At 47.3% G+C, this 12,818-nt stretch overlaps 1 protein-coding gene across 3 annotated transcripts in view; it reads left to right on the forward strand.

Annotated features, from left to right (window-relative positions):
- Positions 1-537: 537 nt before the first annotated feature.
- The window catches only part of LIPE (lipase E, hormone sensitive type), a 32,113-nt gene continuing 19,832 nt past the window's right edge, over positions 538-12,818 (forward strand). For 2 of the 3 annotated variants that reach the window (XM_087727029.1, XM_087727030.1), the window contains exon 1: positions 539-751. In XM_087727029.1, the coding sequence (XP_087583155.1) occupies positions 664-751 (88 nt within the window). In that variant the 5' untranslated portion in view covers positions 539-663. Of the gene's footprint in view, positions 752-12,818 lie in introns of all 3 variants that reach the window. The other variant, XM_087727031.1, reaches the window with a different exon arrangement.

The raw sequence follows: 12,818 nt of genomic DNA on the forward strand, positions 1-12,818 counted from the left end.
CCCCAGCCAGGTTGTTGCAAATCGGGTGGACTTCAACTCCCAGAATCCCCCAGCCAGCATGCTTTAAATTGGGTGGACTTCAATACCCAGAATCCACCAGCCAGGTTGTTGCAAATCAAGTAGACTTCAACTCCCAGAATCCCCCAGCCAGCATGCTCTAAATTGGGTGGACTTCAACACCCAGAATCCCCCAGCCAGGTTGTTGCAAATCAAGTGGACTTCAACTCCCAGAATCCCCCAGCCAGCATACTCTAAATTGGGTGGACTTCAATACCCAGAATCCCCCAGCCAGGTTGTTGCAAATCACCATGCTGGCTGGGGGATTCTGGAAGTTGAAGTCCACCCATCTTAAACTGGGCAGGACTTCCTACCCCAGCTCTTTCATATTAGAATTTCGACATAAAATGAGTCACGGAGATGCAATAGGCAGCGCAGGCCGCAAACCCGCCTGCGGTCAACCCAAATGAAATCCAACCCCGAAGCTCACTTTAAAGCATCGTTTTTTCTCTTCTCCGCAGAAGCCGGGGGGACGCGCGGCCCCTTTAAGAACGGCGGCCAAAAAAAAAGAGGGGGCGGGCTCAGAACGCTGTCTTCAAGAGAACTGGCGGGGTGACGTTCCAAAGGGGCCCCCGCGGCGACTCCGCCCATTGGTGCGCGGCTGTCATGTGGCGCTTCCGAATGTTCGGGTTAAGGCGGAAACCGGTCCGTAAAAAGGACACCTGTGGGCAGAGGTGGACGGCAGCCTCATTGGGTGAGTAGAAGGCGAAGGAGCGGGACGGGCGGGCGAGCAGCTATAATAACACCCCCCCCAAAAAAGAGGAATGGGACGGCCCGCCTTGTGAGCCGCGGTCCGCGGTTCGGACGGTTCCATTGACGAGGGAGGGGGGGTGGGACTTTGACAGCTGGACCGCTTCCAGGGAAGTACGGGGAACTAGTGACTTTGGAAGGTGGTGGTCGTCGTCCAAACACGGTGGGAGAAAGAAATCAGGGCAGGCTTATTCGCTGAAGTGAGCCTGGCGCGACTCTTTGCCCTTCGAGGAACTTTTCTGGGGGATTCTGGGAATTGTGGTCCTGAGGGGTGATGCAGATGGAAGGAGACGAGCCTCTTAGGACAGCACGTTTGGGGAAGGAGGATTGGAGGGAGGGAAATCATGGTGGGCATAAAAGGTATGAAGATGCGCGCTGATCTTCTGGGGTGAGTGGGTGGGTGTTCTTTTAGGGACTACAGCTCCCATAATCCCCTGATTGCAAAATCAAGCAGCGGGGATTCTGGGGGATGTGATCTAAAGGATCTAGGGACGCCTGGGCCCCCAACACTGAGCTTTCCTAGAAAGGAGCAGAGGCTAGAACAGTGTTTCTCAACCTTGGCAACTTGAAGATGTCCGGACTTCAACTCCCAGAATTCCCCAGCCAGCGAATGCTGGCTGGGGAATTCTGGGAGTTGAAGTCCGGACATCTTCAAGTTGCCAAGGTTGAGAAACACTGGGCTACAACAGGGGTTCTAGGGTGGAACTGACGGACTTCAACTCCCAGAATTCCCGAGCTAGCCATGCTGGCTCAGGAATTTTGGGACTTGAAGTCCACGGGTCATAAAGATAACCAACCGTGGGATAGAAGGTGCCCCGGGACTGCTGATTCAGGAAGTCCATTTTCCCCAGCATGATTCCTCCAAGGTGTATCAGACTCGGTTGATAAGTTTCTAGGTGTTTCACATAGCAAATCCCAGAGTCAATGAGCGTGAATCAGTTTTTTTCTCAAAAGCTTGGCTGGGGAATTCTGGGCGTTGAAGTGCGCGCATCTCAAAATGGCCCGAATTGAGAAACACGGATATACCGGTAAATGATTGAGTAATTCATCCTGTAATACATCAGCTGGCTGTCTATTCTCAAACATCCAGGTCATGGCTGTCCCAAAGATGCTTTTTTTTCAAGAGGCAACTGACTTTCTAGTTTTTTTTTCTTTTGAAGACATTTTGCATCTCAACCAAGAAGCTTCTTAAGCTCTGCCTGGATGTTGGGGAAGGGAAGGATTTCTACTCCTTGCAGACATCAACGGGCTGTTTTAATGTTTCGGATCACAGATCCCATCATCCTTGCCAGTTACTGAAGCTGTGTAACAGGACCAACATTTTATCAGGACGGAGCTGCACCAACCAAGGCAGTGGGATCATAGCTGTCAAATTACTTAACTGGAAAGATTCCTGAAGGCCACCGCCAGCACAAATATAGCTTGCTAGTTTACGTATAAATCAGTGGTTTGTTCTTTTAGGCTGCATCAAGTGACGCGGGTAGTTTGCAGGCTTCTGAAAGTTTGGCCAATGGCTATAAAACATGAGGAAAGAGGCCAGATTTTATTTTTTAATGTGCTGAGAATTGTGGGGTGATTTGTAGCGCAGCTCCCTATGGTTTCTGTGCTTATTTCACAATCGTTGAAAATCCACAGATTGCTTACGTGTTTTACAACCTGATGTTGAGGTTTAGGATTGTCTGTCGAGATCCTCATTCATCCGGGTCCATGGTGTCCCCAAAAGTGTTTTTTTTTTCCTTTTCTTTTCCAAAAGGCAACTTGGACTTTCTTGAAAACATTTCGCTTCTCCTCCAAGAAGCTTCTTCGGTTCTTCAGAAAGGGTGGGGGAATCAAGGAAGTCCAGTTGATTTTTGAAAAAGCATCTTTGGAAAGCTTAGGCTCGTTACAGTTAAACCTTCAAATTGTGAAATGGGGTTTAACTCCCGAAGTAGTTGCGCGTTACTTAGAGGATAAGTTGCTTTTCTCAAATTTTCCACCCAGAATACTTTTGATCTTTGTAAGCCTGCTTAAGTTGGATCAAGCTCTGAGTTAATAGAACTCTTCCCTACATAGGATTGCACCATAAATATTGCAGAGTTGAAGGATCTTGAATCCCTTCATGCTTGCTCTTAATATTTTGAACAAAAATGGCTGTGGGATGAGAATGCCCCAGAGTTTCAACTTTTACAATTCCTCTTTTTCATTTATTATATTAATTTCATTATACTGATGTCATTATATAAAATGCGAAGAAAAAAATAGAAATAGGAAATTAAGGGAAGGAAAAGGAATGGGGGAAAGAAGATTAACGCCTTTTTTTTTAAATCTCCCCCCCCCCCTTGTACCTCGCATCTTCCTTCCCTCCAACTTTTGCTGAATTCCTTGTTGGTGCTTCGTTTGCCTATCAACAAAATTAATTAGTGTCAAGCTATCAATCTATCGTTAACTGATTTTGAGCAAGAAAAACTGTCTCCTTGCGCAAGAAATAATGGCCAGACAAATAACCCAATTGCATAACCAAAATATCCCTAGGCCAACTAACCACAAAATTCCCTTTAATCTTGTCTTATTAGACAGCGATACTCCTGCTTAATTCATACACTTTCGGATAACATTATTAGCTGGGAGAGAAGTCAATCCTGATGTGTAAGGGTGCAGCATTTTGTTGTTCCTTGAGAAATCGCTACTGTCTTAGGATAGCCAACTGCAAATACATCAAGATTGCCACAATCTCTGTTACTCCATCCAAGCGTAAATTCGCGCTGCTGTTTAATGAATCGGGTTTTTTCAACGTCTTTGCTGCCCTCGACGTAGTAAGAGATAATCTGGTATATTTTTCTCTCTCCGTCAAAATTCAGAAAGATGCCCCTCTCTCTCTAAGCCTTCCATTTCAATGATGTCTTAATTTCCTGGAGAGTGTTATGGGCCACCAGTGGCCAGCAGAGCTGGCAGCAGATTCGGACAGTGAGGAGGTTGGGGAGGAAGATGGGCCAGTCCTGGAGTCTGGGGAAGGCTCGGATGAGGGCTCTGTGTCGGAGGCAGAGAGGGGAACAGAGCCATATGTCAGTTATCAGCTGCCTTCAGAGTCAGACAGCAGTGAGGCAGATGAATATATGGAGCCTGTTCCCAGTGTGCGAATGCGCAGAGTTGCCAGAGGAAGGGAACAGCGAAAGAACAGGGGTCGACTTGGGAGTAAGGCCACAGGTGAATGGCCCCTCCCAGAGGAAATAAAAGAGGAGCGAAAGGGGAGTGGAGTTTGCAGGAGACAATTCGCTTAATTGGTTCGTGACTCTCGGAGACTCCTTGCCAAGTTTTGCAGATATCGGCCTGGCAGCTCTCCGAGCCAGATAAGGTCTGTGACGGTAAATCCTCCCAAGCCAGATAAGGTCTGTGACCGTAAATCCTCCCTTGAAAGACTTCGCTGGATGTGAATGAGCAGAATTCACAGTCAATTAATAAAAGGGGTTTTCGTCTTTCATGTTCTTGGGACGTCTGCATCAGAACAGCAATTTCTTCTATATCAGGGAGTCTCTGGCAACTTTAAGACTTGGGGGGGGATGTCAACTCCCAGTATGGCTGGCAGGGGAATTCTGGGAGTTGAAGCCCCCAAGTCTTCCCGTCACCACGTCTGCAGATTTTTGCTCTCTAGTAACCCACATTTTTTAATACAAGCAACTGTAATAAGCACTCTATCCCAGAACAAAAAACTAATAATAATGCTGAAAAAAAACAGGGTGGGGGAAACCAGAGTGGTGCCAACTTCCTTCAGCATTTGTTTTTCACTTGTCATTCCTGTTGTCCTCACCCGTCAGGGCTGGCAAGTTTTGTTGGTGTTTCTGTTTTCGATTTGCAACTTGACCTGGCAAATTGGCAATGGTGCTGTTGCAAGCCTTAATTCCCCCTTTTCTTTCCCCTCTGCCATCCTCCCCCTGCGTTTTTGCAAGCTTCAAGTCATTGCGTCCGTCTCCGCTGTAGCGTTGCGGACCGGCTTAAGTGTGTATCGGGTAAGCCGCGCGCTGCCCCGCAGGTGCCGCTAAAGTTACCTGCTCTGTTTCGCTTTTTTTTTTTTCCTTGTTAGAAACATCATTTTGTTGTTGTTGTTTTTTAAGATGTTTTAGTATATTTTTATTTTCATTTTCATACACTCACATGCATACCCCATACAGTATTAGACAGTAATTGCGTCAATTCCTCTTGTCGACAATGCCCCAGAAAATAAAAGTCCAATATACCTCTTCCGTTCTCCGTACACCTCTTTCTTCCACCACCCTCCAACTTTCTATCTTCCCTCCATCATCCACCTCTACCCTACTTCCACGCACCCTCTACCACTCCTCTCTCCACATCCACTCCCCCCCTTCCTCCTCACCTTCCCCCCCACCCTCTCTCCCATCCCTCTCTGCCCACCTTTCTTCTTTCCTACTCCTCCACCACTTGGTGTATTTCCACTATATGTCAATATACTTGGCTTATCCTATTTTTAAAGAAAAATTAGAGAAAAACAGTATACATGTGAAGTCACATTGCATTGAGATCTAACACATCGTGTCTAGCCTGATGTATATCCCTCCCTCCCTCCACCCTACCCCCCTCCTCCTTCCCCCCTTCCCCCCCCCCGACTTCCCAGAACCCGTACACGGTATAAATTTTTAACAAACACAGTCTAAAATCTATTGAGAAAAAAAGAAATAAAGAAATTAATAACATCTCTACATTGATCTTAGCTTCTTCTTGCTAAGCTAACTTTAAACAATTTAAATCATTCCTGATCTTCAGCATAGGCTAACTGGAATTTCTCGGTCCCGTATTTATTTTGTATATAGTCAAGAAATAAAGAAATTAATAACATCTCTACATTGATCTTAGCTTCTTCCCGCTAAGCTAACTTTAAACAATTTAAATCGTTCCTGATCTTCAGCATAGGCTAACTGGAATTTCTTGGCCCCGTGTTTATTTTGTATATAGTCAAGAAATAAAGAAATTAATAACATCTCTACATTGATCTTAGCTTCTTCCCGCTAAGCTAACTTTAAACAATTTAAATCGTTCCTGATCTTCAGCATAGGCTAACTGGAATTTCTCGGTCCCGTATTTATTTTGTATATAGTCAAGAAATAAAGAAATTAATAACATCTCTACATTGATCTTAGCTTCTTCCTGCTAAGCTAACTTTAAACAATTTAAATCGTTCCTGATCTTCAGCATAGGCTAACTGGAATTTCTTGGTCCCGTATTTATTTTGTATATAGTCAATCCATTTTTCCCAGTCTCGTTTATATCTCTCATTTGAGTGATCTTTAAGATATATTCTGTTTCGCTTATTATTTTCGTCCAGGTACTACGTTTTCAAAGAGCGGAGAGCAGGCATGCTGGCTATTCCCTTTCTATTATGCCTTGTTTTTCTTTGAAGGCCCTTGGGGGGAGTGGAGCTTGGTGCCCCAGCTGGCAACCCACAAAGGAGGGTTTGTACGCTGAGTGCCTGGCACAGCTGCCCTCGTGGGCATCTCCTTTGCTATCCGAGGCCTCCTAATTGAAGCCGGGGATTAAAGAACAACGGGCTAACTCCAACCTGAAGTTTTTTTTATTAGGAATAATGTCTGCGAAATACACACAAAAAAAAGAAATCCAGTATTTAATACTACATATAATTACGGCGGCAAGGATCGCCTTTGCCCAGAAATGGAAAAACAAATTAATTCCAAGCGAAGATGAAATAATAAGAAAGGTTATGGACTGTGCCGAAATGGACAAACTAACTAAAGAAATCCAGGGAAAAGAAGAATCAGAATTCTACCAGATCTGGGATAAATGGTATAGGTGGATGGAGGAAAGAAACAAGAATCAATGAAGGAGTATAACAAAACTCCAAAAATAATAGTTACGAGTAAAATAAGAGGGTTAAGAAGGGTGAAATCCAAATGAAATGCAATAGAAGGGGAAATAATATAAGGTGAGAGGTATCGATTGAACGATTAGAAAGAACAGGAAGCTCCTGTCCGTATTGTATTGTGTAAATGTGGTGTACATCTAGGTCAGTGTTTCTCAACCTTGGCAACTTGAAGATGTCCGGACTTCAACTCCCAGAATTCCCCAGCCAGCATGTTTTATCAACCAACTAGGTAACATCATCAGTGCTAGAACAAGCTAATACCAGCACTGATGATGTTACACAGTTGGGTGATAAAACGTCTGTGAGAAAAACATCAAGTTCAGAGAGCACAAAGGACCCTATAGTCGCCGTCCTCCTCCTCCTCCTTCTCCTCCTCCTCCTCCTCCTCCTCGTAAACCCCACTCCATTCCAGCACTGGTGACGTTACCTAGTTGGGTGATAAAACATCTGTGAGAAAAACATCAAGTTCAGAGAGCACAAAAGACTCTATAGTTTCTTCCTCTTCTTCCTCCTCCTCCTCCTCCTCCTCTTCCTCCTCCTCTTCCTCCTCGTCCTCCTCTTCCTCTCCGCAAATCCCACTCCATTCCAGCACTGATGATGTTACCTAGTTGGGTGATGAAACGTCCGTGAGAAAACCACCACCAAGCTCAGAGAGCACAAAGAACCCTATAGTCTTCTTCCTCCTCCTCCTCCTCCTCCTCCTCTCCGCAAACCCCACTCCATTCCAGCACTGGTGACGTTACCCAGTTGGGCGATGAAACGTCCGTGAGAAAACCACCCAGCCTCAGAGAGCACCCAAGGACCTCTCATTTCAACCCGGAGCTGCAAATTTCCCCTTTCTTGATCGTAAGCCTGAAAAAAACGGTCGTCACAGTCTTCCGTCCTGTTGTAACTTCGGACGGTCAGTAAACAAATGGCTGTAAGTCCAGGACTAGCCATATGCTATTGGTTTGCCCAGCTTTCCCCTTATTTGTTTTCCTTCCCTTCTCGGATGGCGGAGGGCAAAGGGTCTCCGGCTTTGAGAACAGGGGAAGGATTGGTTTAACGTATGTATTCTCTCGGTGTCCCAACTCCGTTCTCTTCCCCTTCAAAGCTGTGCAACCTCTTCCATATCATCCCGTTCCTTGCTCTCTCCCCTACTGCCCCCCCCCCGTTGTTGTTTATGGCCCCTGCCCTAATCCCCCCCAACACACACACACACACACCAGCTGAGTTTCCCCCAATTCCCCGAGATGTTGTTTTCTCTGAGCTGCCGAAGGAGTGACTCAGTCCCATTCCAAATTCCACTTCTTGGGGAAGGAACTGCCAGGCACGGGAGGAATTCGTCCCCGTGGATGTGTGTGTGTGTGTGTCAGTTCGGGGCAAGGGGTGATTTTCTCAGAACAGAAGTGTGTGTGGGTTGCGGGGGTCCTTAGAACAATTAATCAGCCCAACGGCTTGCCTTCCAGGACGTGTTTTTTTTTGGGGGGGGGGATGCTCCAACCTTGGAGCTTTTTTTGAAGTAGAGATTGGACGGTAGGTAGCAGTGGTGGGTTTCAAAAAATTTTGAAAGGTATGGCCTGCTTTCCACTGGTGGAACCTCTTCCAACCGGTTCGGTAGATTTGACGAACCGGTTCTACCGAACCGGTGCGAACCGGTAGGAAGCCGCCTCTGGTAGGTAGAGACCTGCAACGGTGGAGGGTCTCCTGCTTGAGAAAAGGGGGTTGGACTAGAACAGTGTTTCTCAACCTTGGCCACTTGAAGATGTCTGGACTTCAACTCCCAGAATTCCCCAGCCAGCATTCGTGTATAAACAATTCAGTGTCTAGGACAGTGTTTCTCAACCTTGGCCACTTGAAGATGTCTGGACTTCAACTCCCAGAATTCCCCAGCCAGCATTCGCTGGCTGGGGAATTCTGGGAGTTGAAGTCCAGACATCTTCAAGTAGCCAAGGTTGAGAAACACTGGACTAGAAGACCTCCCAAGGGCCCTCCCAACTCGGTTCGTTCCGTTGTTCCTCCGGTGCGGGCTGGAATGTCCACTCGAGATTTCACGTTGCTCTCCTGCTTCTTATATACCTGATGCCCTGGGAATGAGGAAGGCGGAGGTCTGCATTGCTGTCCTCTTTGGTAAGGTAATGTTACATCCTTCCAGGAAGAGTCTGCATCATTATTACTGTTGTTTATTTATATCCCGCCTTTTATTATCTTTACAAATGACTCAAGCAGCGAATATATCCAACACTTCCTCCTCCTGCTCCTCCTCCTCTTTTCTCCACAGCCACAACCCTGCAAGGTGGATTGGGCCGAGAGATGGGGGGCCTTAAAGTCCCTCTAGCGGGCTTTCATGCCCAAGACAGGACTAGAACTCACCATCTCCTGGTGGTTGGTCCAAAGTCACCCAGCTGGATTTCATGCCCAAGACAGGACTAGAATTCACCGTCTCCTGGTGGTTGGTCCAAAGTCACTCAGCTGGCTTTCATGTCTAAGATAGGACTAGAACTCACCGTCTCCTGGTGGTTGGTCCAAAATCACCCAGCTGGCTTTCATGCCCAAGACAGGACTAGAACTCACCGTCTCCTGGTGGTTGGTTCAAAGTCACCCAGCTGGCTTTCATGCCTAAGACAGGACTAGAACTCACTGTCTCCTGGTGGTTGGTCCAAAGTCACTCAGCTGGCTTTCATGCCTAAGATAGGACTAGAACTCACCATCTCCAGGTGGTTGGTCCAAAGTCACACACAGCTGGCTTTCATTCCTAAAACAGGACTAGAACTCACCGTCTCCTAGTTTCTAGCCTGGTGCCTTGACCACTCCACCAAAACAGCTCTCTAGTTACACGCCTTCCTTCCTGGCGTTTGGAATTCACTACCCGTGGCTTTTCATAGCTGAGGAAGCCGGCGGTGTTGCATGCCAGACTTCCTCCGTAGATAAGGCCTCTTATTTGTTCACGCCACACCGCACAGGTTGTGCCAAGCCATCCGTCTGCTAATTAACAGCAATCGAAAAGAACGATGAAGTCTTGATAACCCGACGTTACTCGGTGTGCCTCTCAGAGGACAAACCCGCCTTAGGTGAATTTCACAGGTTGTGCTACGGTTAAAACACGCCTGTTGCGTTACACGGGGCTTGGGTAACTCTCCCTTGCTCGAAGGAATCGGCGATCCGGAGCGTTGTGTTACGCGACGGTGTTGTTGCAACCTGCCCATCGGCTCGGCTGGCTGCGCCCGCTTTGAGTGGAGAAGGATGATGCGATAGTTCGCTCATCCCCTTTCATTCATGGATTGTGAGAATGTCACCTGGGAGGGTGTGACAGAACCTGGCTGTACACGGCGGTGATTGGCCCGACACCGCTGACATCACAATCGCACCCATTCCTGGGAGGCTGGCTGTGTTTGGTGGTGTTTTTAAGAGTTTACACGCACTGCGACGCCGAAGGAAGGAAGTGAACACCCAACACTTGACTAACAACAGCTGCTGATCTGTAGGCCTGCGTGAGAAATTGGGAAGGTGGGATAAGAAAACACGAGCTAATGGTGTTTTTTTTTTCAGAAGATCGCAAATAATGGCCTGTTTTAAGGCAAAAACACTATCTGAGTTTGGGTGTGAGACCGTAGTGGGTTTAGACGAGTGTTTCTCAGTCTTGGCGATCTGAGATGGGTTATGGGTGGGTTTCAACTACCAAACTGCCGACCTTTCTGATCGACAAGCTCAGCGTCTTAGTCACTGAGCCACCGCGTTGATCAGAAGGTCGGCAATTTGGCGGTTCAAATCCCTAGCGCGACGTAAAGGAGTGAGCTCCCGTTCCTTGTCCCACCTTCTGCCAACCTAGCAGTTCGAAAGCACGTAAAAAATGCAAGTAGAAAAATAGGGACCCCCTTTGGTGGGAAGGGAACAGCGTTCCGTGCGCCTTCGGCGTTTAGTCATGCCAGACACATGACCACGGAGACGTCTTCGGACAGCGCTGGCTCTTTGGCTTTGAAACAGAGCTGAGCACCGCCCCCTAGAGTCGGGAACGACTAGCACATATGTGCGAGGGGAACCTTTACCTTTAATATAGCACTAGCACTTAGACTTATATACCGCTTCACAGTGCTTTGCAGCCCTCTCTAAGCGGTTTACAGAGTCAGCCTCTTGCCCCCAACAATCTGGGTCCTCGTTTTACCGATCTCGGAAGGACAGAAGGCTGAGTCAACCTGGAGCCTGGTGAGATTTAAACTGCCAAATTGCAGCAGAAGTGGCCTGCAATACTGCACTCTAACCACTGCGCCACCGTGGCTCCTCTTTAAAAAGCGGATTCATCTCCGTTTGATCAGGACTCATGAACATAAGGGGGTGAAGAGCCAAGGCAGGGTGCCAGGTGTTGAGAAAGGGCCCTGTTTGTGTAGTGTTGAAAAAGAACACGATTCCTCTTTTCTTAGAACTGGTTCTTCACGGGATTCGAATGAAATTCCGCGCAGGAGAATCTGGGGCAAATGTCTAGCTAGCCGTTTGCAAACTGTGTGTGACTTGGAGGTTTTGCTGATGGCAAGAATTCTTCAACCCAAGGATCACATAGAGCATTACTTTAGGGAATGATGGGCAGAGGTAGCCCTCGACTTACGACGATTCGTTGTTATGACCGTTCAAAGTTACAGCGGCACTGAGAAAACGTGGCACGACAAAACCGCGCTCCACTAAAGCGCGCCCGATTAAACCGCGTCGCTGACGTCGTCAGCAGGGCGACAACAGCCAGCGCGGAGAAAAAAGGGCGCTTTAAATAGCGCTTTGAAAGCAAGCCGATTCACATTAAGGTAAGGGTTAGGGTTAGGGTTAGGGTTAGGTTAAGGGTTACGGTTAGGTTTAGGGTTAGGTTAAGGGTTAGGGTTAGGGTTAGGGTTAGGTTAAGGGTTAGGGTTAGGTTTAGGGTTAGGTTAAGGGTTAGGGTTAGGTTTAGGGTTAAGTTAAGGGTTAGGGTTAGGTTTAGGGTTAGGTTAAGGGTTAGGTTAAGGGTTAGGGTTAGGTTAAGGGTTAGGGTTAGGTTTAGGGTTAGGTTAAGCATTAGGGTTAGGTTAAGGGTTAGGTTAAGGGTTAGGTTAAGGGTTAGGTTTAGGGTTAGGTTTAGGATTAGGTTTAGGGGGTTAGGTTTAGGTTTAGGGGTTAATTTTAGCTTTAGCGTTCGTCACGTTCATCGCGCTGTGATGACATCAGCTACACGGTTTCGTCGAGCGCGCTTTAGTCGAACGCGGTTTTGTGGTGGAACCCTGAGAAAAGTGTGACCATTTTTCACACTTAAGAACCGCTGCAGTATTCCACCAACAGCTCTAGCCCAGAGAACTGAATTTATTTATTACCGAAATGCCACTGTAATGTTTTGTTTACCGACCATTCGAAGTTACAATACAATGAAAATAGTGACTCATGGTCATTTTTCACACTTACGACCTTCGTAGCATCCTCTCCCGCGGCCGCGCGATCAAAATCCAGATGCTTGGCAATTGACTCATATTTATGACGGTTGAAGTGTCCCGGGGTGCCATGTGCCCCCCTGTCTGACAAGCGAAGTCAATGGGGAAGCCGGCTTCACTTAACAACTGAATATCTTCAGTGGTTCACTTAGCAACGGCAGCACAAAAGGTCGTAAAATGAGGCGACGTTCACTTAACCAACGTCTCACTTAGCAGCAGAAATGTGGGGGATTCAATTGTGGTCGTAAGTCGAGGACTACCTGAACAGATTGTGCTTCGGTTTCTTTTCCAAACCGTTTCCCCCTTTTGATCACACCTCCTGCCTCCAAATCTTCCCCGATTCTCAGTCGTCCCGGTTCTGATTGTCCCAAAGAGGCTTTTGGAAGAGGCCGCTGGACTTTCTTGGTTTGTCTTGGAAAACATTTTGCTTCTCACCCCAAGAAGCTTCTCCAGCTCAGTGTTGTCCCTTCAAAAAGCATCTTTGGGGCTTCTCGCTTCCCCTTGAGTCTCCCCCTCCCCCCAATCCTTGTGTTGGGTACCCAGATTTCTCCTTAAAGATCTGCTTTGGTGCCTAATGTATTCCAGAAATGGCATTTCAGAGGAAGGTTGATCTGCTAGCCCAGAATTCCTGTCTCTGGAGGAGGTGATCTTCTCTGGAAAAAAAGTAAGTTCATCCAGAGGAGGGAGGGAGAGAGAGAGAGAAAGAGAGAGAGAAAGAA

This window comes from Thamnophis sirtalis, unplaced genomic scaffold, assembly GCF_051295495.1.
Source record: "Thamnophis sirtalis isolate CommonGarterSnake01/CBP01778 unplaced genomic scaffold, rThaSir2_p1.2 scaffold_13, whole genome shotgun sequence".
NCBI lineage: Eukaryota > Metazoa > Chordata > Lepidosauria > Squamata > Natricidae > Thamnophis > Thamnophis sirtalis.